Consider the following 24,274-nt stretch of genomic DNA (forward strand, 5'->3'; position numbering starts at 1 on the left):
TTGCCGATAAGACAGATCCCTGTTATTCGTACGCAAAATTCAAACAATTTTCCACTTATAATTTATTTATTTACAAACACAAACACACCAAACTATGGTCTAGGTTTTTTGGGTAACGATCCGAAAGCTGAAATAACTGTTCCTTTGGTCCCTGTCGCACTGCTCGTTAGGGAAGGTTGTATGAGTCCAGCTGGTTTAATATTTTGGGATCCTAGGGAATTTCCGCCAGGTTGGTCCCACTTACTTTTCCGTTTTTTATTATCATCTTCTTGTTTTTTAGTCCCTGACACGAACTCAACTTTAGACTTTCGCTCCTTCTCCCGCTTGTCCATTTCAACTTTTTGAACTTTGGCTAGTTCTTCATAATAGGATTCCTTATCCCACTTTAACGGGTCGTAAATCGTTGGAGGGTAATTTGTGCCTGGAAAAACCACAACTGTACACGTAAAAAACAAAGGGAGGAAAACAAACCTAATTCATTTATCGCACAAAACTGGATCAACTTCTCATAAATACTCGGATTTCGGAAATCTTTGCGTTTCTGAATCAGTGCATTCATGTCCAATTGTTGGTGTTGCATTTTTTCGTACAACTTTGCGATTTTTTCTTGTAAATCGGCCGAGCAGTGGCCTGGGGGCTCAGGGGGTATTTGTACGCCATCTTCATTCGTTTCGGTCTCTTCAGGCTTCAAGGTTTCGTTCTCTGTCAACATGATCACCTCATGATGGGGCACTGCATCGTCAGGTTCGGCTTCTTCGTCGGACGCGATATTATCATCGTGATAAGACACTAATTTTGCCACTTTTGTTATAACACGCACTGGAGCAGGGCTGTTGGGGCGCGAAGAATTGGTCGATTTGTTGTCAGAAGGAGACCCTGACGGAGTTGTCAAAATAGCAACCCCCTGACTCTCTGTATTCTCATTATTTAACTCTTCTTCACCCTCCGAGTCGGTGTAAGTGGCGGTGAGCGACGCCAAAGCAGCCATTTTTCAACTCACAAACACTTTCTTCCACTATTTAATTGAAATAATGCATATTTACACAATGCAAGTGCCTAACCTCACTTTCAGCTGTCAAACGGTGATTTTTATAGGGTTTTGTTAGAAATGCGTCGCTAGAGAAAGACAACACTACTTTCCCACATTTATTTCTATTAGCCTATCTCTTTTTATCCATTCGCATTTGTGTTGGCGTCACTGCTACAACAATTAAGTTAACCTCAACTCACTAATTTAAAAACGTTTTTAAATGGATCAAATTTTCGCGAAGGAGGACCCCATTTTCAACAACGACGTGTTGTACATGAAGAGTTTAATCGGCAAAAGTGTTAATATCGAGACTGTTGATAAGTGCACCCACGTGGGGGTTGTGTATGTGGTGGATCCGGTGTACAAAACAGTTGTTTTGCTTAACAAAAGCACAAAAAGCCTAGAATTTGTGTTATACCCCGCTATTAAGTCGTTTAACGTGGTTTCGGATGTTCAAAATGACGAATTGCTTCAAACTCCGACCAAATTATTAAATTCGGAAGAGTCCCTCCATTTGAAAATGAAGCTTATGAAGTGGTTGAAATTGCTGATGATTAATGTGAGAGAAGATGGGGAACTGTTGAAGGTTGATGAACATTTGTCGATAGGGCCCCCTTATGGGGCGGATGACTGTATGTGTGACAATACGATTGTGTTGGAAAGGATAAGGAAAATAATAGGTTTGATGCCCCCAGAGTTTGAATGATTATTTATTACTACATTAGTAGGATATAAATTTATAATTTTAAGTATAACGTAATTTAAAAATTTGTAAATAACAATAAAGACAATCAATAAAATATATTTGTATAAATATAACTTGTCCTTCTACCCTAGTTTATTACCAAGCTGCGAAACTGAGATTTGTACTCGAATCCTTAGTAAGTGTGGCTTCGTTTTCAATATGAATTTGGTCAAAAGTGTCCAAAAAGTATTCGATTTTTTCCAGTAAATTAGTCGCGACGCTGGCAAACTCCTCCCAAATTAAGTACTCCTGGGTTACGTATACTTCAGTATCTTCGGACCCTTCCGTGATTCCGAACAATTTTTCTTCATCTAGACACAAAATAATTTTTGTTGTTATTTGAAGAGAGACGCCGTTCCGAGAGAATTAACGAGTAAAGGTTCTAGCTTTTCCATAGCAAAATTAAAGTTAAATATTAGAATCACTTTATAATAAATACTATCATACAAACTGAACTAAAAGTAACTAACAAAACTCACAAAATCCATATCTTTGTTGCAGGCCATTTTTAAAAAATAAAAAAAATCGAACAGATTGATTTTAATTTCTAAATACTTCATTTGGAGATCATAGTAACGTTTATGGCGTCATTTTTAATTTTTTTAAATGACAACCGACATTTGCTGTTTTTGAATGTATTCTCTTTCTGGTAAGTATAAAAAAATAAAATTAAGAAACACTATTAAAAAAAGAAAAGGAAATATTTAAAAAATACAAATGACGTTATAAATGTTCGAGTTTTTTTTTTTAAATGTTAAATAACCCATAACAAAAATATGAATTTTGCGCGTTACTTTTGGTTTACTTTAGTATATCTTTTTAAAAAATACTTTAATAAACTTTCAATAGCTTCTGATAGCTAAGTTAGTGCGAAAATAGTATTGCCGAACTTTTTAATCATATCAGAACCAATTCTAGGAAAGAAAGTCAGTCTTTCACACGTTTTTTTTTAATTTCTCCTTCGTAAGGCATCTCTTACTCTTTATTTCAATACTACGGAAGTGCCAACGTCGTATTTTACCGAATTATATTTTTTTAAATAAGCTTAATAAAAATGTAAAATATAACTAGTATTAATAACTATTGATTAGATTTCTCATTGAAACTATAAATTACATTAGCTATTAATTTTTTGAGTATATAATAGTCTACAACTAACTGAGAAAATACAAATACACGATATTATTTTTTTATTGGTAATTTATTTTGTTTATTTAATGCACGCAGCGGCGTGTATAATAAATCCAACATTCAAAAACGCGCGTTTTTTAAAGTGTCCTGGGCAATATCAATAACCCAAGAAATGGTAAGTTAAATGCCAACTTTTAATGATTTTTTATTATAGTGACAATCAATTCCGTGATAACGAAAGGTATACTGATTTCACATTACATTATTTCTGTCGTAATATTAATATCAGTATTTATGATTTTAAAGTATAGGTATCAATAAAAAAAACGTAAAGTATTCGTGGATAAATGGTCTTTAAAACACTCTATTTCAAGCACTCCGACTATGCCGTTGTGCTCGAAAAATCGTGCGTGTTTTAAAGACCTCAATATCCATTTATACTTTAATATACTATTTCGGTATCGGACTTGATTTATTAATGCCAATAATAACAATAATAATAATAATAATAATAATAATAATAATAATAATAATAATAATAATAATAATAATAATAATAATAATAATAATAATAATAATAATAATAATAATAATAATAATAATAATAATAATAATAATAATAATAATAATAATAATAATAATAATAATAATAATAATAATAATAATAATAATAATAATAATAATAATAATAATAATAATAATAATAATAATAATAATAATAATAATAATAATAATAATAATAATAATAATAATAATAATAATAATAATAATAATAATAATAATAATAATAATAATAATAATAATAATAATAATAATAATAATAATAATAATAATAATAATAATAATAATAATAATAATAATAATAATAATAATAATAATAATAATAATAATAATAATAATAATAATAATAATAATAATAATAATAATAATAATAATAATAATAATAATAATAATAATAATAATAATAATAATAATAATAATAATAATAATAATAATAATAATAATAATAATAATAATAATAATAATAATAATAATAATAATAATAATAATAATAATAATAATAATAATAATAATAATAATAATAATAATAATAATAATAATAATAATAATAATAATAATAATAATAATAATAATAATAATAATAATAATAATAATAATAATAATAATAATAATAATAATAATAATAATAATAATAATAATAATAATAATAATAATAATAATAATAATAATAATAATAATAATAATAATAATAATAATAATAATAATAATAATAATAATAATAATAATAATAATAATAATAATAATAATAATAATAATAATAATAATAATAATAATAATAATAATAATAATAATAATAATAATAATAATAATAATAATAATAATAATAATAATAATAATAATAATAATAATAATAATAATAATAATAATAATAATAATAATAATAATAATAATAATAATAATAATAATAATAATAATAATAATAATAATAATAATAATAATAATAATAATAATAATAATAATAATAATAATAATAATAATAATAATAATAATAATAATAATAATAATAATAATAATAATAATAGTAATAAATTTGACGGTATAGGAAAAATAACCTTTTACAATATACAATGTGTTTTTAAATGACTTTCATCTAGTCTGAATTTCCCATGTAAATAATTTTTTTTACATTTTTTTTACAACCAATTTCAAAGTTAATTAGATCAGAATCATTTAAAAAGACATTGTATAAGAATAACACAAAGTTACATTAACACTGCAATGCAAATTTAGAATATTTTCGAAAAGAGGAATAAGACGGAAATTTAAAGAAATCAATCAACCCCACATAAAACTTCCAAATTGATAAAGGATTTGCGAACGTTAAAAAAAATAAGAATCTAATTCAGTTCTTTCATGAGTTATTCACATATTTTATTGTGTTTTCTCTTATTTTATAAATACAAACATTTCATTTTAATTTAGTTTCATTAGTTTCTGGTGATCAAGTTCCTTTGTAAAAAAAGTAACAAAAATTACAGGTGCTTATTTTATTCATACGTATGATGATTTTGTAAATTGGTTTGTCTACACAGAGAAGTAGTATATCCCATTTCAGTTTACAGTAGAAATTTGCAGCGCATTTGCTTTTTTTGAATGAAATAGAGCACAAATTGAGAGTTTCCAGTGGGTTTTCTTAGCTCAAAGTGTGTTGCTGGGATTTAGTTTAACACAGAAGTCTTTTCTTTTACAGAAACTCTCAATTTATGCTTTATTTTTTACTTCGAAAAATTTAAATGCGCTGTTGCAATTCTACTATGAACAGAAATGGGATATAGGTACTTTGTATTCTTTTATATTCAAATAAAAAAAGACTAAAAAAGAGTTAAATCATGTGGAAAGACTTATTTTTGTGGTAATCTTCTATAACATAAATAAAGAGAAAAAATCACTAATTTGTGCTGACGTGAGGATTGATGATAAAGAAATAAGAAAAACAAAAAATTAAAATATAAAAAAAAATTTAATTCATTTTTATGCTTAGTTGAATATCTTTTATCACCCTTTTAAAATTGGTTCTCTTATTTTTAAATCACCCAATACGTATGTTGTTCAAAGTAAAAAATAAAATCGTTATAATCATAATGTTAAGTAATTCCTTTATTTTGTTATTTATTGTTTAGTTCTATATAAATAATAATTTGTGTAAAATCAGCTTGAATATTAGCACAGAATGTTATTACATACAAATTATGTTTCTGAATAAGCAGTTGGCTATTAAAAAAAAATTATTCCAAACAATTACAAGCGCGGTGAGACATAGAGTGTCTCTCCTCTACAATTTAGCATATATTTATAATATAAAAAATGTTTACTAAGCATTAAGCACTAAGGGGATATTTTGCACATATAATTTACATGATTTGAAATTGAAGTATGTTCACTGAAAGTGATTTAAATTCCTGAATCTAAAAAGATACATGCCTTTGCGAAAGTAATTCAAATAAATCTCTTTTTTTTAGGTAAGTAGGTAAAGGAAAGTAATTTTTTATGTTTTCCTAAAATAGTGTTTACAATTAATGTTTTTTTAGGAAGACGATATTATCTAATCCAAATAACTTTTTAAGAGGCCTGTTAAAATTTAACACACGTTAAAATTCCAAATCTGTAACATTTCTTGGTTGAATATTTTTATTTTTTTTAAATACAACTAAAAATTTACTTCAACATTACTATAGAAAAATTCACCGTGTGATAAAAGTGTCAACTCACCGAGATAATCGGCCAAAATCACGAGCAATTGTTGAATCTCATCATCAGGGATAAGTTCGTATAAATCCATCGTATCAATACAATAATTCCAAATCACTTGACACACCAACATCCCCAATAACCAATCATTTTGTCCGTAGTTTTTCAAAATCGTGATCAATTTCGCAACTCCTCCCTGATTCTTGAACAAATTTCGTGACTTATTGTCTGCCATCAAATTAACAAATACTCCGATCGTCGTTTTGAGGAGAGTCAAATCGGCTTTGTCTAGAATATTTAGAAGAATTTTAAAAACTTCCGATTCCGCAATGTAATCTCTCGTAATTTTCGAGCGTGATAAATTGCCCATGATTCTCATCGATTCAATTACGCATTCTTTGTTGCGTGATTTTGCATATTCGGTGATTCCCTCAACGATTTCCACTTGCTTGATGTGGAAAATGTCCGTTTCTGTGTCGGAGGTGTAATAGTACGATAGGTTGTTTAAAGTACTCAAGATGGACATGACGAGTTCTTCGTTCTTTTTGAAGGGATTGCTGATTAGGACTTTGAGGAATTCGTCGATGAGGAGGCAGCCAAAGGACTCATTTACGGCTTTTCCGATTTCTGGGTTTATGACAACGTTTGCAATGACTCGAATCACTTTAATCATGACGTCTTCCGGATTTCCATTTTCGATTAATTCGTTGTCGGTTTTGAGGGAGCAGATTTTCAGCGTCCGCTCTAAATAAATCTTCCACAAGTTCAGGAGACTGTTTAGCGAATTTTTCTCGTGATAGAACTGCAATTGATAACTTACGGATTTGAAGTTACGGATGATTATAATTTAGGAGACGAAACGAGATACAAAAATGCACCAAAAAATATAGTGCGCCAGATAAAAACGAAGGAGCTTCGAGCGCTAAATCAATTTAAATTAATTCACTAATTACTTGGAAAACAGACTGAGAAAAACTGACAGTTAAAATTTTCATAAGAAACATCAGAAAAAAAAAAATTAAAATTAAATTTATGCCTAAACCATTGAAGATAGAAATATAGAGTTGAACTTTTTGTAGGAAACTGAATTCTCTACAAGTTTGTTTCTTAAACTTTTTTTATATCTTCAATCGTATTCGCAGCGTTTTAAAAAGTATTGGACGCCAATTAGTAACTGCTAATAGTAATTTTTAATTTTATTTTCGATAAAGTGTTAGCTCTAGCTTTATCTTTGACTATGTATTAAGTTTTTGATTTAAAACTCACTTTTCCATTGCAATTCTTGCAAATGAAACTAAATCCTATTATAATTTCTGTTAATAAAACTTTAAACTCCGTTTAGAAACTACTAATAGTATATTATTATACAAGTTTTATAAGACGTTCTATTGTGGCACGAATGGTTTTGGAGCACGACGAAGGAGTGCTCCAATAGAATGAATGCCACAATTAACGAGTGCAATGTACTATATTTTCTACTTTCTATTTTTGTTATTTGTTTTGTTTAGTTTGACTTATCAAAATCTGTTCAAACTATTTCCTCTTAATTTTGTTAATTATTCGTGCTTTATCAATAAACGACGTGACGCTGTTGACAGATCACACACTAAATTACAGTGCAGTGATGAGTGTGATGACTGATGACACCCAGCCTAGCACTGCCAATACAACTTCTAAAAATTTACTAAAATGAGTTACACAAAAGTTCTCTATGTGAAACTATTTTCAGTTTTACAATAAACAATTTGTGATATTTTTTAGTATCACTTACTTTAACAGGCTAAGAATGACTGTAAAATAAGATGTTTATTTACTTAATATTATGTACTTCTTGTTGGATTTTCTTGGCGTGGAAAATAAATAAAACAAAGTTTAAAAAACCCGACACACCAAACCTTTATTTTTTATTTTATATTGTTAAAGCATTCAAAATAAATGTTTATCCATTTGTAAGTAGAATTATTCAAAATTGTTTATTATGTCTCAATCAATTATAACCTTTAATCAAATTAAATTAAATTAATTTCCATTTACACATTGAAACAAAATTATACTTAAAATATTTTTGATTACAAAGAATGTCCTAAAAAAGAAGCTGGTGACAAGCCTGTATAACTTTAAAACTTAACAAACATCTAATAGCGGAAATCTTCAATTTTGTCAAAAGGTTATTTAACGTATGCCATCATCTTATTTTTGTAGCACTTTATTGGCAAATGGGATCAGCTTTCTTTAAAAGAGTTACAACAAAAGGACTAAGGAGTAACAAGAGCAGTTAATTGGCTATCAAATCCTTGGTGAGAGTCTAACTGGAGCAGTAATTGATTTTTCTTTTAACTCGAATGTATTTTTTATGAAATTTTTAAAGAACTTCACAAACAAAGAAAAAACTGTCAAAAAAAGAGTAAAAATTTTAGATTTAATAAAAAATAGTCCAAAATATATTTTTTTGTAATTTGCCGCCATTTTGAGACTTATTAAAGCACGCAACGTCATCAATGTCATATTAGTCATTATTTGACGGAACATTTTACGAAAATTTTTAGGTTGTCAGGAAGCAAATTCGCAAATTTTGACGGAATTTGGATAAAACAAAAATTTGAAATAAATTTTTTACTCTTTACTTTGTTTTAAAATAACAATTTTTGTTTAAAAACGGCAAAAAGAAAGCAAACTATAAAAAAATAGTTTAAAGAAACTCGTTTCATAAGACCTTGAAGCACTCATTCTTTTAAGTAACTCGTGACTAACGCCACTCGTTTTTAAAATTGATTTCGTGCTTCAAGAGTGGTCTTAAAAAACTTGTTTTTTAATATACTATTACTTTGTTCACATTATAATTTTTTGTATGTTCTTTAAAAGTACATATTAGCTATTTCAAAATTATAAAAACGCCAACGTTGCGTTTTCTCTCAACATTAGCTATTATAAATTATTCGTGCATTTCAAAAAAATAATAGCTAATGTCATTTATACTTTCATTAAGAGATCTAATCATTAATAATTATTTTACAATTTTATCAATATTATTAAAAAATAATTCCGCAAAATGCGACGTTGGCGTTTTTATAGTTTTGAAACATCCAATATATTCGGGAGAGGCTGAGTAGGACAAATGGGGCCTTTACAATAATTATAAAAAATACAATCGAATTTTTAAAAAGATTACGAGTACGAATTATAAACAATAATTATTAATTTACGTTCCCTGTTATATTTTTGAGAACGCTGCGAACACTGTTGAAGATACAAAAAAGTGTAAGAATCAAAGTTGTAAAGAATTAATTTTCTACAAAAACATCTGTGACACCATATTTCTATCTTCAACAGTTTAGATTTAAATAAATTTTCCTTGATTCTTGATCATCAGTAATCCGTTGTTTGAACGACTTATATGGGAGTTTTTTGTATGAAATTGTGTACAATTTTCTTTTTTATACTTTTATCCACAATCATATTATAATTGGAGCTTTATCCACACTTATGGAGTATATAAAGTGACCTAATATCCACTAGTCAAATAATAGGAGATTGTTTAACAAGTAAAGAAAACTTACTTATCTTCATGAAAATTATGATTTTAAATTTAATAAATTTTAATTAAAATAAAACCATAAATTCATTTCGCAAAAACCTTACAAATTTTAGAAATTATACCCCACCCTTATATCGACAAAAAAGTTCATAATGAAGCAATAAAATATAAGGCGTTGCATTTGAAAAAATCGAGTTTTGTCATTTTTATAACTTGTCATTTTTAGAAAATTATAGTAGGCGATAAAATATTGACTCTGAGTTCGTCTCAACTCTGCACTTAACATTTTTGTTAATAAATTAAATGAATAAAAAAGAGTGTTGCTAACAAGAAACGTCCCACCATTCTTAATTATTTTAGGTTAAACAGTGTTATCAATTTTTATTAAGTACACGAAAAAGTAACTTTATTCCACTTTTGCCATAGCAACTAGTAATAATGACTACGAGACAAAGCCTGCAAATATTTTTAATTTTACTTTGATTAATTCCATTTTGTAAATGTGGTGATTGTGGATAAAACGTTGTATTGCATTTGTGTTTTAGTCGCATTACTCGAGTTGACGTTTAAACAATCTGGCGTGGATAAAATGCTTTCTTAAACACTTATACAATAAATAGCTGTATCTGTAATCGTTTCTGTAGCATTTTGAAAAACAGTATGTATACAGTGCATATTAGTGAGATTTTTTTTTTAATATAGTTTACGATAAAATTTTTGCTGTATTTTTATCTCTACCTGCATTTTTTGTTTGTTTGAGATAGTCTGATAATGTAACAACTGCGCTCTCTAACGACATTGACGGAACTATTATTTTATTAGGACATTTTATTTGTACGTCGTTTCATCTCCTAACCTATAGTTCTCCGTGGGCTTAGAAAACTTACTTTGACTCGAGTGTTATCAATTTTGGCGACAATGTTTCCTAAAGTGTACGCCAGACGTACAATAATTTCCTCATTTCCGGGATATTTATCGAATAATTGAATAATCACTTTATAAATATCTCTATATTCAACTAAGCTATCGCAACAACAATCGTTGGTTGATATTGTACTAGAAATCATTTACTTGCAATTTTACTCAAGCAAATAATAAAATAACTTACCTGAAAATACGTGATATGTTACTAATAATATCCAAATCCGCCGAGAAAAGCTCCATGGTCTGACATAACTGTTGAATAGCTCCACACGAAATGAATGTTTCATAAATAGTTTCTTCTGAAACTATGTTTCGTAAGGCACCGGTTAGTTGGAATAAAGCATGATTGGTTTGTTCAGGCATTTGTGTTTTATCCATTTTCTACAAGTATTATATTTATTTGTAGAAACTTCCTTAAGTTTTTAGCAGAAAATTGAAAACCTACAGCATTATTAATGATTTTGATGTGTAAAACCATCAACTGTAATATCCCTAGTGATAAAATTTTATCGAGTAATTTCGCATTCATTGTTAAAAATTTGACGGAACCGTAACCGTAAACGCAAGCCTCGGCATCGTCTAAAGGGCTTGAACGGCCCAAAGCGTCCAAAAATAATTCTAAAATTTGTTCAGTTTGGCACAGTTTGAGAAGTTAGTGAATACTTACCTAAAATATTTTTCTGGAAGAATAAGTAGTCGTTTTTGTCATTCTTGGATACTTTGAAAATCAATTTACAAACTCCACTGAGATTGTTGCCAGTTACCTTCAGCTGGAATTAAAAAAATAGTATTAAATACTGTTTCCTTTAAATCCCACGTTAGAAGTATGTATTGGGTTTTAGTAATGTTATAATCTACAAAACTGAACACTGCCATTATGCGTTCGTTAGGTGCTGTTCAACGAAAATATTTAAACAAAATGTTGTTTTTATTGTGTCTTTGCATTATCTAGTTATTCTAAGTCTAAGGTAATTTTCATCTACCTAAGCCGTTTTCACGACATTACCTTTTTTTTCTCATGTCAAAAAATGATTACTTCATCATTTCAAAATATTTTGATATTTTGAAGAGAACTGAATTCTGCACCGACCTTATGATTACGTTCCCTATACTTATGTTTAATAGTTTTCAAGTTACATTGTACGAAATTTTTTGCTTACCATAGCTGTTTTTTAATTCCTGTTTTCCATATGTGAGATATTTCGAAATGAAATTTTGCATACTAGTAAAACTGATATACAGGGTGTATCAGAAATACTTGTGTTAATTTTACCACTTAATAATCAAGTGTAACAACTTTTCTATATAACATTTTGTAAAATTCTTAATTATTATTTGCACTGTTTTTCTCCCTTTTTTTGGTGCAGACAAGCCGGTCAGTATTTAATAATTAGTTTTATTGAAAAGTTACATATAGAAAAAAAAACTTTTATTTGTTGATTTGTTTATCTGTTAAAATTAACACACGTATATCTGATACACCCTGTACATGTGTATAACCCCAAACTTTCAAAAATTAAAATAAACTATAAAATGTATGGAAAAAATTAAATTTCATTTGAAATATTATAATGAAATTTTTTCGATAATGAATAATCTTTCTATACTTGATCTTTAAGGATCCTACAAGGTAGACAAGAATGAACTTTTGGCGCATTATTATGAGCCGTTTAACACTTAACATTAAAAAAATCAAAAAGATGGTTTAAAACGGTTTTTAAAAGTTATAAGTATTCTTAAAGTAAATTTAGTAAATTTAGATTTGGAATTTGCGATTTACTTTAACACAGAATTCTTTTTTTATACAGAAACTCTCAATTTGTGCTTTATTTTTCACTTCAAAATTCAAATTCATTCAAAAAAAAATCAAAAATTGAAATGCGCTGTTGCAATTTTACTATAACCTGAAATGGGATATAGGTGTTTCCAAATTTGAAAATATAAGTTTTTTGTGAAAAAAATAAAAAAAATAAAAAAATGTATCCTTGACAATGTGAGATATTAGGAATGAATGTTGGATGTTGGTAGAACGGATACATAAAAATAAAGTTAAATACTAAGAAGGACTAATCAAATCATTTATTCAAAATCATTTATTTTAACAATAAGGCACACTATAATGCCTTTTTTTTAAATGTATTTCAAATTGTGGTCATAAACGGTTTTCAAAAATTATAACGTCTCTTTTCAAATTGAAAGTCAAAAATAGAAATTTTGTAATTTGGGAAGTTAAAAGACTTTGGGAAATAACGTTTAAGCTAACAGTGGCTCATAAAAATGTTCATTCTATATTAAAAAATTCACACTGAAATAATGTTAAAAGAATGAAAATTTCACTTCTTAAAGAGTGACAAATTGATTTTTTTTAAGTTTAAATCATTTTTGTTAGTTTAAAATGAATAAGCTATGTTTTTTTTTTATGATTTTGGATCACTAGAGTTATTCTAAGAGAGTTTTAATTATTTAACCTTTCCGTAAAAGTTTAAGTTTTGTAGATACCTATGTATGTTTTATACCTTTGTTGTTTTTTTGTATTTGCTTCTTCTCTTTCAAAAAATGATAAATTTGTAATTTTCAAATATTCTGAAATCGTATTAGGGTATATGAAAGGGAATACCTACATCCTCCTTTCAGCTTCTTCAAATTTCGTAAAACGTTAAAAGACCCTATATTTCAAGTGCCCATAATTCAATTTTTTAAAATCCAATACCGCATTTTTTTATTAAATGATAAAAAATTTCCTTTCCGCCTCGATCCGTTTTAATATATTATGTAACTATAAATTATAAACTAGCCTGTTTTTGCACATAGAAATATTTCTAATTGAATTTTGTTCAAAATTTTGTTATTTTTTTCCCAAAATACAGAGTAAATTCATACAGTTTAGCTTTGGAAAGGTTTTTTGTTTTCAGCCTATGCGAAAAGAGTTAGAGCTAATGAATTTCTCATTGTCAATAAAGTTAAAATAATTTGAAAGCTAGTTAACACAGGTTTAGAGAGCCATAAATATAAAATTAAATTTTTTCTCATTCATTGAAATTGAAGTAGGACGTTTTATTTGGAAAAACTGAAAATCTAATTTTTTTTTAATTCTGGAAAACTCCAAAGGAAATATTTAGGCTTTCTCTTTCAATAAATACCCAAATACAATTTCAAAAAATTAAAAAATGATAAAGTTATAATTGTTTAAAGAAGGCGGAAATAAATTTTTTTAAAGCGCAAATAACAAATAACTTTTCCGGTAAAACTATTTTTTTGAAAACCTACGACCCAAATTAATTATGCTGTGTTCAAATTTCCTGACAAATATACAGGCTGTATCAGAAAAACATGTAAAATACCACGTAAAAAAACTCATCAAATGCAACAACTTTTCCATACAGGCTGCTCAAAAACTGCACCAACCCAGTGATACGTAGTTGAGAACCATGAGTAGATCATGGGAAAAATCTTTCCTAAATTCCTAAACTCATATTTTATAAAACCTGTAACTACAAACTTATTTTGTTAAGTTCTTCAGTTTTCATTATTTTTTAATGTTTTTATTTTTCACACTAAGTAATCATTTCCTAATAAAACAATGAATAATTATTTTCAAATTTACTATCAGACTTTAGCAGTTTTTTGAATTAAAAAAAAATCACAATTTGTAGATGTGCCAACACTGGGAATTATTTCCTAGCAAAATAATTTATTTTTATTGTTCATCAAAATCTATTGAGATCACGACTGTTGGACAACGTTGCCAGATATCATTTATTTAATTTATTTATTCGGTATCTACCAATAACATTTAATACAAAAACTTTTTTTACTATTCTTAAATGGAAGCAATTCCCTATCACATACCATTGAGTTTGTGCGCCGATTTTTGAACACCCGGTAAAATATTTTGCAACATTCTTATTTATAATTTTCACTGTTTTTCTTTTGTGCAAACTAGAGTTCCTTTATTGGGAGAGTTGGGACACTGAACGTCAAACCGAGCCAATTTTGTATTATGTGGATAAGGTATTTATTTCTATCCTTTTTTATTAAAATTTTGTTAGTAACTTATGTCAGAGGTTTATGTCGAAAATAATTTCAAGGTTTTTGTCAAATGCATAAAATGACATAATTTTACCTCAAATTTAATCAGGGACGTAGAAAACGTAGAAATTTTGGGATTACTATTTAAAAAAAGAAAATAATTGAATACCTATCAATATTAATGTTCACATTTCTGAAATTTTTTAATATTTATTTTAATAATAAATACATTACTTAAAACATACTTCAATGCTAAAAATGCTTTTCTTTCAATCACAATTTTTAATTAAACATCTCGTCCCAAAAATTGGTCATCAAAAACCCTTCATATTTCCTGACGTCTTTTTAAATTTCCTAAATAATGATATTGAAGATGTTCTCGTATGAAAAACGTAACAACATCGTGAATTCCCAATAACTTTATAATTTGAAACAGTAGCTAAAGTTCACGTAGATGGCGGCCAAGCAGTAACAGGTTCAACTTTCCTAAAAATTAGAACCAATTTTGGGTTCAAGTACCTACGTATTTTGTAAATGCATAGACAAATTCCCAAAATCTCATAAATTTTGTACATAGCATTATTTAGATAATTTACTTTTTCAAATGCTTGTTAATAATAAACGTAAAACAGTAGGAAAGGTTCAATTTCTCTCTCTTTCATCGATGATTACCATTTCTTAAAATTAAGGAAAAAATGTTTATGATGAAGAATTTAGACGTAAAATTCTTGTACTTACAAAGAAATCTTTTTTAAAATTTGGAGTTTATATAATAAAAACAGTGAATTGACGACGACTGCCAGTCTAAACCATTTCTAAACGCAGTTAGTCGACGAAAAATGGAAACATTTTTTGACAAATTTATTTGACTTTTCGCTAAATTTCAAGTGTAACACCACTGATTTCTATCCCAATTTGTTTTTTTACACATTCCAGCCGACGTATATAAAACAAAATTTCGAAAATTGACATTCAGTGTCCCAACTCTCCCAATATAGGAACTCTAGTGCAAACGAGCCGGTCAGTGTGTAATAATTAGTTTATATTCATAGCAACAATTTTCATTGTTGTTTTAAATTGTTTAAATTGTCCGTTTTCTGTCACAACGAAAACAGTTTGGCTCTTTTATTTTTGTCCCATAGGCGGGTACACGCTTCATTATGTTATCTTTTTCCAAATTTTAAGTAAATTTGCGAATTTTTTATTGAAAAATTACAAATAGAAAAGATGTTTATTTTTTGAGTTCTGTTACCTGTTAAAATTAATACACCTATTTCTGACACACCCCGTATTTTTTACAACTCAGTATGTATTGGAGTATAGAATGTAACTACTTGCGATTTCTCCCAAAGTAAAAATAGTGAGATTTAAGAAACATGACTTTGACAGTTTATAATAATTTGAAATGACTTTCAAGTAAATGAATAAAATTTTTATTGAATTTAGTTTCGTTGTAATTTTCTATAATAAACTTCTCAAGGAACTATTATTTTTAGAAAACATGAAAACGTGTTGAGATTTCTGGAACTTTCTCGTGAGAACAAAATAAAATATTAAATTAGACCTTGCGTCGTGTCTATTGTCAGTTTTTTCCGTAACAAATTTAAATTTACTATTTTCACCCAAATTCATCTATTTCTGGAATGTAATCGTTTGATCGATTTGTTCCGAAATAATTAATGGTTCATCACAACAATAAACCAGTACTTACGATATTGTTAATACAAGTTTCATTAATAACAATAATTAATTTAATTTCAGTTTCATACGAAACACATTCTGTGATACGTGAAATATTAATCAATACACTTACCCCCAAAATAACCCTGGCAATGTTCAACAAAAGCCGCTCATTTTGCGATTCCACAAACTTGTACAAAGCTTTCAGCACGTGAATCTTCATTTTCGAACTGACTTTGGTCGAAAGCAAATTCGCTTTTTCCATTTTTCCATAAAGTTCTTCTAATAATTCAATGACAAAATCTTCGTTGTCCATTCGATTGCTCTCATTATTTAAATCGTCAATAACATCGTCGATGTTTCGTTCCTTATTTTCTAAAATTGAATTTTGTACTTTATTTCCACGGTGTGGATTTTGCCCCCTATTCAAGTAACCTGTCCCCACAAACAGCGTCTCAGAATTCTCAATAATGTGTCTATTATCGAAGATTTTGTTCAAGTTTTGTGGACCTAGGAGAAGACATTGCGAGAGATTTTTCTGTTTGCTGGACGAGCGTCCAAACGGGGAATCATCTTCGTTGAAATCTGTGCGTTCTTGTGGAGAACTGAAAGCTTTGCGTTCGGTTTTCGAGTCGGCAGAATTTGATTCTTGTTCTTCGGGCACTGGAGGTTCGGAATTTGGTAATTTGTTCGTTAAAATAGTAAGACTTACGATTGTCGAGAGATGTGTTTTTGAAGATTTTGCGTTTTTGCAACGGTTTCATGTGGTCCAGTGAGGGCAGTTTGACTTTATTGAGTGAGATTTCTTTGAATCCGATATTGAAGATTTTGTTGTCGTTGACTTCGGATAGTGAGTTTGAACGTTGTTTGGTGAAAATTGGCCGAGTGTTGGTTTTTGAGGCTGATGATAACATGTGAGGGCTTAGGATCATGTTTGATTCGGGGACGTTGGGTGGTATTTCCGCCTCATTTTGGAGGTATCGGAGACTGTAATATTTGTTATTGTTAATGTAACGTATTAAATTACTTTTTAAATAATTAACTAACCGGGGGTCTAATATAAATACAGGGTGTCTCAGGTAAGACTTTAGAGCCTGATATCTCAGATATTTGTCAACGGATTTTTATGAAATTTAAAATGCAGATATTTTAGAGATAAATATTAAAATCCAATTAATGCAAAAACTCAAGTCTTAAAAACGTAATTTTTACATGCCTTTTAAAAATGTTAAGCTTTTTAAGACTTATATTAAAAAAAATTATCGTCAGTGAAAAATGCTGTCAGAAAAAACTCGTTCGTGGAAGACGTCTGTTTCGCGAGAAAAATGAGAATTAAACGTGGATACAGATGCAAAAGCGTAGATCTCTATGAGACAAATGAGCACTACCATTGAATTTTGGACAACCCTACTCACAGAAACGTAACTGTCACGCAAGGGACATTTCACAATTATCTCTCACCCATACAAAGTTAAAAACAATACTTTTGACTTACTTTTGGTACTGGATGCTTTAGTTCGTTCAAAAAAATACTAAAAGACTGAACAACACCTGAAAAATTCTAGACACTTGAACATTCAGGACTTTGGAAATGTTTCATACACTGCTGATTGGATTCTCTTCAAAAACTTGAATTACAGCCCCAACTATTGCTTCGTTTTCAGTGACGTGTTTTGTCCTCACTCGATTTTTTAGTTCACGTTCGCTTCCTGTGTCTTCAAATAATTGACGATTCACTTTTTAAATTTCATAAATAACATTTCACAAAAAGTCCAACGACACTTTCTATAGGCGAATATTGATTCCTTTTTCAACAACACAGAAATTTCAGCCACTGTTGTTGGTTTTTAAAGTAATTTCACCAAATTAAAACAATTTTACTGACAGCGCGCGCACACTTTTGACAGTTTTTTTCAGCGGTACACAAAATGCCGCATAGAAATGCTTCATCAATTGTTTCAAAAGGTGACTGTCCAAATTACTATCAAATTTTGGATTAAGTTTTTACCAACAAAATTTAATTTTTTTCTTGGATCAGCCGAGCGATTTGGTTAATTTTTCGTGTGACCATTTATTTTTCGGGGTTTAATGATTCAACGCTAATTTGCCTTAATTTTAAATAAAAGAAATGTGTTTTAGGATTTCGTTTTTTAACTTGAGGTTATTTTTTTGCCTATAACTGAAAGAAAACCTCCTAAAATATGTGTATTCTAAATTTCATAACAATCCGTTGACAAATAACTGAAATATTAAGCTCGAAAGTCTTAGCTGAGAAACCCTGTATATGCTTAGGATTTTTTTCCAAATTTAAAATAAGAAAATGCTTTCCTGGTATCAGATTTTACGATTAATTTTGATGTGATGTACTGTCACATTATTAGAGCGTTAAAAAAATTGGTCTTTTTTATAACTGAGTGTAACTGATTACTAACGTGCAATTTTCTAAAATTTTGATATAGTTATTCATGACAGTTACGTTAACCCGATGTCCATTACGGAAATAAGATTCCATTCCAACTACGAAGGACTATAACTTAGGAGACGAAACGAATCCTTTTAAATTAATTGAAATTCAACCAGTTTACTAATTACTTGGAAAAAAATGCAGAAATGTTGAACTTTGCATTCTCGACATACTGAGAAAAACTGAGGACTTAAACTTTTATGAGAAACATGAAAAAAAAATTAAATTTAAAATTTGCGTTTCGTCGCAAATTGTTAAAGATACAAGAAAAATGTTCAGTAGCAAATTGTAGAGAATTAAATTTCTTTTAAAAAGTCAGCGAGACCATATCTTTATCTTCAACGGATTAGGCTTTGAAGAGGTTCAAAAATACTCACGCGACGGATTTCCTTACTGACCTGACCTGACCTGTTCCAAGAATTTTCTTTGAAAAATGACTAATAATAAAGATATCAATTTTGTGCGTTACTTTTAGTTCACTCTGTATATTTTTGTTTAAAATCATTGTAAAAAATAAATTCTTTTAGAATGTCACCTACTTGAGCATAATCATAAGGCCGTGGTTAGCCGTCCGCACATTTATGAACATTAGATGGATAAACAACCAACAAAATATCTGTCCCTTCATATAGCATATACTTACTAATTAAGTCAATATTATACTGGTAATTTTCTACTTAACATATACTAGACATTTTTGCTGTAAGTATGATGTTTTTTTTGAGTGAAAGTTTTATTTTAATTTGATGTCTGTGGAACAAAACCACCATGGTCGATCAAAACGGACAGTCTAAGTACGATAAATTTAACAGAAAATTCGAAGGAAACATCAAAAATTAATTTTTCGGATATAACAGAAGAGTGAGAATAAATTAGAAAATTTGTTTCTAGAACCCTCTCAAATGTATTGACAATTTCCCATTTTCATTCAAGTTTTACGGATTTCCTGAAACTTGCCTGACAAAATATTTTTGAAAAGTTAGGTCATTTAATTTTCTACTTATTGTCACTCTCTTTTTGTATGGTAACGTGTTTTGTTTTCGCACTCTTACGCAAATAAACCTTTTGTGATTTGCTCATTTTAAATGGTAACTAGCTCCCAAACGCAGAGTTAGAAATTTTTTGTAATGGAATTTTAGGTTCAGAATTGTCTAAATTATATGCATCTTTCCGGTGGGGCGCGATTTAGAAAACGCTGTATACCGGGTGCTCAAAAACCAGCGCACCAACTCACTGATGTGTGAGTAATGTAGTGCTTACACATAAACGTAAAAATTGTAAAAAATGTAAAAAGTAATTCTTTGTATTAAAGTTATTAACACGATTCGGTAGTACACCAATCTGTCCCTTGCTCTTTTCAATTATTGAGGTAATCTCGTCTTCTTGGAGATTTTTACAGTCCTTTTATATAAATTGATTGTATTTTTTCGTTCAAAACTTTCAATACGTTTTCGTTATAAACAGGAACTCATCTCCACTTTTAAAACTTATCTTAAAACAATTAAGCACTAGACCACCACTAGTCGAGTTGCACGATGTACATTGCATGATATAAATTTGTAGGCCTATAATATGGTAGACAATTTCTAGACTTACAGAGCTTGAGTGCATTTGAATTTTTCGGAGTGAAAAATTAAGCACAAATTGAGAGTTTCTGTAAAAAAAAAATTCTGTGGTAAACTAAATCCCAGCGACATGTTTTGATCTAAGAAAACCCACCAGAAACTCTCAATTTGTGCTTCATTTCACTCCAAAAAAATTCAAATGCGGAGTTACAAAATTCTACTATGAACTGAAATGGGATGTAAGTTCCTTTCATAAAAAATTAATAATACAAATTTAGCAAAAAATAACAAAAATATGAGGTTTTGAGGACAATAGATGTTGCTTAAATATTGTAACCATTTTTTATTTTCGGCAACTTATTGTACATGAAGTATTTATTTTGAAAACTTTTTTTAACAAAAGTTTATGTATAAAAAAATTCTGTATGAGTGAATATAAATACAAGATACTATATACATCTCGAGATATCTTAAAAAATAATAGCATACAGAAATCAGGATTTGCTATTAAATACTCAAGTTTTCTTTCAGAATTTTTTTCAGAATTTTTGTATAACTCGAAATTTTGTGATTTTTAAAATATCAAAGTTAATTTCCGATCAAGTTACTATTATTCTTTTATTAATACATCCAAAAGCTTATTTCTCCTTAAAGTACAGTCTTATAAATTGAAACAGAGATTCTGTGTATCAAAAAATATTCGTAAGGTTACAGAGTGAATCTGTCAACAGTACTAGTTTCTTGACTTCTTTCTGTCCCAAATTTTGACTTGGACTTCTCGAAAACTCGAAAACATGATAAGCTACACGTATGTCAGTATCAAAAAGTATTTGGCCTTAAAATCGTTTGAAGTAAAAAACTAATCGTATTAGCAATTCTTATGGTATTGAGTTGTCTTCATTTATATAAAAAAATGACATTTGTATAGTTAGTAATAATAAGAGTGCAAAAACACAAGCTTGAAGTCCGAGGGCTGTCGTTACGCAACGAGCGTATGCGAACTGCGTACCTAGGGCCTGATTTCAAGTTTGGACGCCAAGTTGCGTGAGGTGCAGTTGCATAGTAGCAACCAATAACATTGCTAGATTTGCGTCGTTGCTATAACAACACCGATTTGCGTCGGTCGTGGGTCAACTTGAAATCAGCCCACTAGACACCCGACAACTTCAAGCGTTTTCGTATGAATGTTACTCAACTTTTTTTTTGTTGGACCAATTTAATTTAAAACACGTTGCTATCGGAAAATAGTGTTTATAATCTAGGTTTCAGATATTAAAAAGAAAGCATAAAATGATACAACAAACAAAAAAATAAATAAATTTTAGCTATGAAGCCGTTTGCAAAAATGGTGGAGGCGCCGGGACAGCCAAGGTTTATTATTGAATATAGTTTGAATAGTAGAATATTTTATAAGAAGTAAATGTGATAGCTTATGTGGGGAAACTAAATGTGTATTTTAATGAATGCACTGAGGCAAATAATTCAGCTGAACCACATAAGCTCACATTTACTTAACAAAAAAGGTTTTTTCATTTTATTTTTAAACGACACAATTTACACAAAAATAACGAATTTTTCCAATGCAAAATGAACGTTTTTTCATAAGAAATTAAACTTTAATTTTTCAACCCGTGGCAACTCGTGGTGTATCAATTTATTATTTTTTCTATTTCCCCATCGAAGTTGCCATAAATAGAGGTTGCCATTTGAAATAAGCAAAATAAATAAAATAAATGGCCCTAAAGTTTAAAATGTTTGGAAGTAAATTGTAAACACCCTGTGGTAATTCATGCAGATCAATCAAACTTAATTAATAAATCTGTTAACATGTACTTAGCAATAGTGTCATTAAAAAGCACTGTATCCACTTTTAATTAAGTTTTAAAACAAAAGCTGTAAAACCGATTTTTTTGGTTTTCATTTTTTACAATAATTTTAGAACCGATTTGAAAAAAAACTTTAAGGATATGTAAAAAGCTCAAAAGGATTCCTACTGAGAACAAAAAAATACTAGCATACCGTTAAAAAATCATTATGACGTATTATTTTTTTTGGAACACTCTGTGTAATCAAAAATATTTTCCTGAAATACGTCCTAGAGTATAAATCACGTCTACAAAATATCAAAAATCCAACTTTACTATGCTAATAATTATAATAACTTGAGCTACACAGAAAATGGGAGCTGAGCTGGTCCACCCCTTGTATTACAAATTCGTGGTGTTTTTTTCAAGTTTTATCATTAAAATTTATTAATAAATTTGCTAGCAACGTATATTCGAGTGTATTATATTATAATAAATTTTTTTTCTTCGTTGAATTACTAGAGCATGTTTCAAAAATTATTCGGTTTCATTTTTCAAATAAAATTAGCACCACTTGTACGTTAACACAGGTGTCATGTTTGCCTGAAAAGCAAAATTTAATTTAGTTTAGGAATTTTAATAGCTTCACCGCAATATCATTTGAAGAGCATCATGCAAAAGTGGAATAAAACGAACTGAAATATACCTCATTTAAAAATTCAATTTATTTAATTTGGTGCCACTTACATTTTTTATGTGTCTTTGGCCTAACGTTATTATTCTTTTTAAATAAATTTGACACACATAACCCCATTTATGAAACAATATTTTAAATTAAATTTTAAATAACTTTTATTTCACTTATCAACAAACAAACTAATTAAACAGAGATATGCACAACAAGGAAAACCTGTTTTGATTTTGTTGTTTGTTTTAGTATTTTTATTTTTATTATGCTTCTTGGATTTCAATTAGTTGTTGCACTTTTTGCCTTAATTTACTTTATGGTAAAAGTGCGCACATTGTCTGTTGTTTTTGTTTCCTGGAGCTTCTGTTTTAAATTAGTAATAAGGGGTAGTCCGTAAAAAGCCTATAAAAGTGGAAGCAAACACGGAATCCTCTTAACATAATCCCAAGGCCGGTAGTTTGGCCATAAAAAATGGACATTAAGTAAGGGAAATTGGTCTTAAAATCAATTTAAATTGCGTTTCAGATGGAAAATCAGCGACCTTCGAATCAGTCGAAAGTAAACATTTCTCTGATATTGATCGCAGGATTAAGTTTTATATATCAAGATTTGTCAACTCACCTGAAGGAACTTGGCGGCCGATTCGCTTTGGTTTTTTTGCCAAACAGTAGCCTTTCCTTGTTTCTCGGTGTGAAAGGCCTTTGCGTTTGCAGAGGTTTGATAGGAGTTGAAATAAAGGAGCTCTCAGCCATTTGTGATTCTAAAAATCACAGTTTAAAAAAATTGTGAAAAAAAATTGAGACTTGGGTACCTCTTATAGCAAGGCGCGCTTCGTTGATAATTTCCGCACTGGTTTTTCTTGGTGGGGGTTCATAAAATGGCAAAGACACTTTACTTATTCCCCCTAATTTAATTTCGTCACTTCTATGTTCCATTATTTTGTTACATTGTTGGATTAAGAACGGGCTTGTTTATCGTTGAGTTCCTGGCTGCAAACTGCGACTTTTCCACTGGAAACCGTCGACTAACGAGAATAATACGAATATTGATTATTTCATGGAATCAGAAATGTTCTAGACATGCAACGGATGTACGCAAAAAATCAATATGGGGTGGAAAATGCTTCGGACAAGTTGGGAAAATGTCATTGACACTGTTTAATAACCATTTTACGGTGTGAAAAGACGTTAATTTGTCACAAATGACAGGAGTAGGTTACGAATGCGATTGGGGATAATCGAGTTTAAGTTTGGATAATTCATTATTTGACCTATTCTGGCTGAAGAGTCCACTTTCAAAGTGGCGTCTCTATTATAAACACGCTCTAGGAACACGAGTCAATTTTTTTTCAGAAGTTTTAAGGTTCTGTAATCTTTAATTGTACATTAAATGGAATAGAAACAGTCGGTTTTAACAGTAACTCGTTCTA

General features: G+C 29.0%; 3 protein-coding genes across 4 annotated transcripts; 1 reads left to right on the top strand and 2 right to left on the bottom strand.

Annotated features, from left to right (window-relative positions):
- Positions 1 to 47: 47 nt before the first annotated feature.
- LOC654975 (uncharacterized protein) lies at positions 48 to 1,114 on the bottom strand. The gene is made up of 2 exons (XM_961444.4): positions 472 to 1,114; positions 48 to 421 (listed from the first exon to the last, which is right to left on the bottom strand). Exons 1-2 carry the CDS (start codon positions 986 to 988, stop codon positions 93 to 95), a joined length of 846 nt encoding a protein of 281 aa, XP_966537.1. The 5' UTR covers positions 989 to 1,114; the 3' UTR covers positions 48 to 92.
- A 136-nt stretch (positions 1,115 to 1,250) lies between these two features.
- Positions 1,251 to 1,736, top strand: LOC654914 (gem-associated protein 6). Its single transcript, XM_970726.4, has one exon. The coding sequence runs from the start codon at positions 1,251 to 1,253 to the stop codon at positions 1,734 to 1,736; it is 486 nt and encodes a 161-aa protein (XP_975819.1).
- LOC661349 (uncharacterized protein) lies at positions 1,725 to 24,054 on the bottom strand. Of its 2 annotated transcripts, XM_015978306.2 has the most exons (11): positions 23,657 to 24,054; positions 23,467 to 23,605; positions 17,036 to 17,310; positions 16,759 to 16,986; positions 16,457 to 16,698; positions 11,282 to 11,384; positions 11,060 to 11,232; positions 10,799 to 10,995; positions 10,578 to 10,746; positions 6,177 to 6,957; positions 1,725 to 2,086 (listed from the first exon to the last, which is right to left on the bottom strand). In XM_015978306.2, the coding sequence occupies exons 1-11, from the start codon at positions 23,778 to 23,780 to the stop codon at positions 1,872 to 1,874; spliced, it is 2,646 nt and encodes an 881-aa protein (XP_015833792.1). In that variant the 5' UTR covers positions 23,781 to 24,054; the 3' UTR covers positions 1,725 to 1,871. The 2 variants fall into 2 exon arrangements, with proteins under 2 accessions (XP_015833792.1, XP_015833791.1); XM_015978305.2 differs by having other exon boundaries at positions 16,457 to 16,986.
- Positions 24,055 to 24,274: the final 220 nt, after the last annotated feature.

Source organism: Tribolium castaneum, chromosome 5 (assembly GCF_031307605.1).
Source record: "Tribolium castaneum strain GA2 chromosome 5, icTriCast1.1, whole genome shotgun sequence".
Taxonomy (NCBI): Eukaryota; Metazoa; Arthropoda; class Insecta; order Coleoptera; family Tenebrionidae; genus Tribolium; species Tribolium castaneum.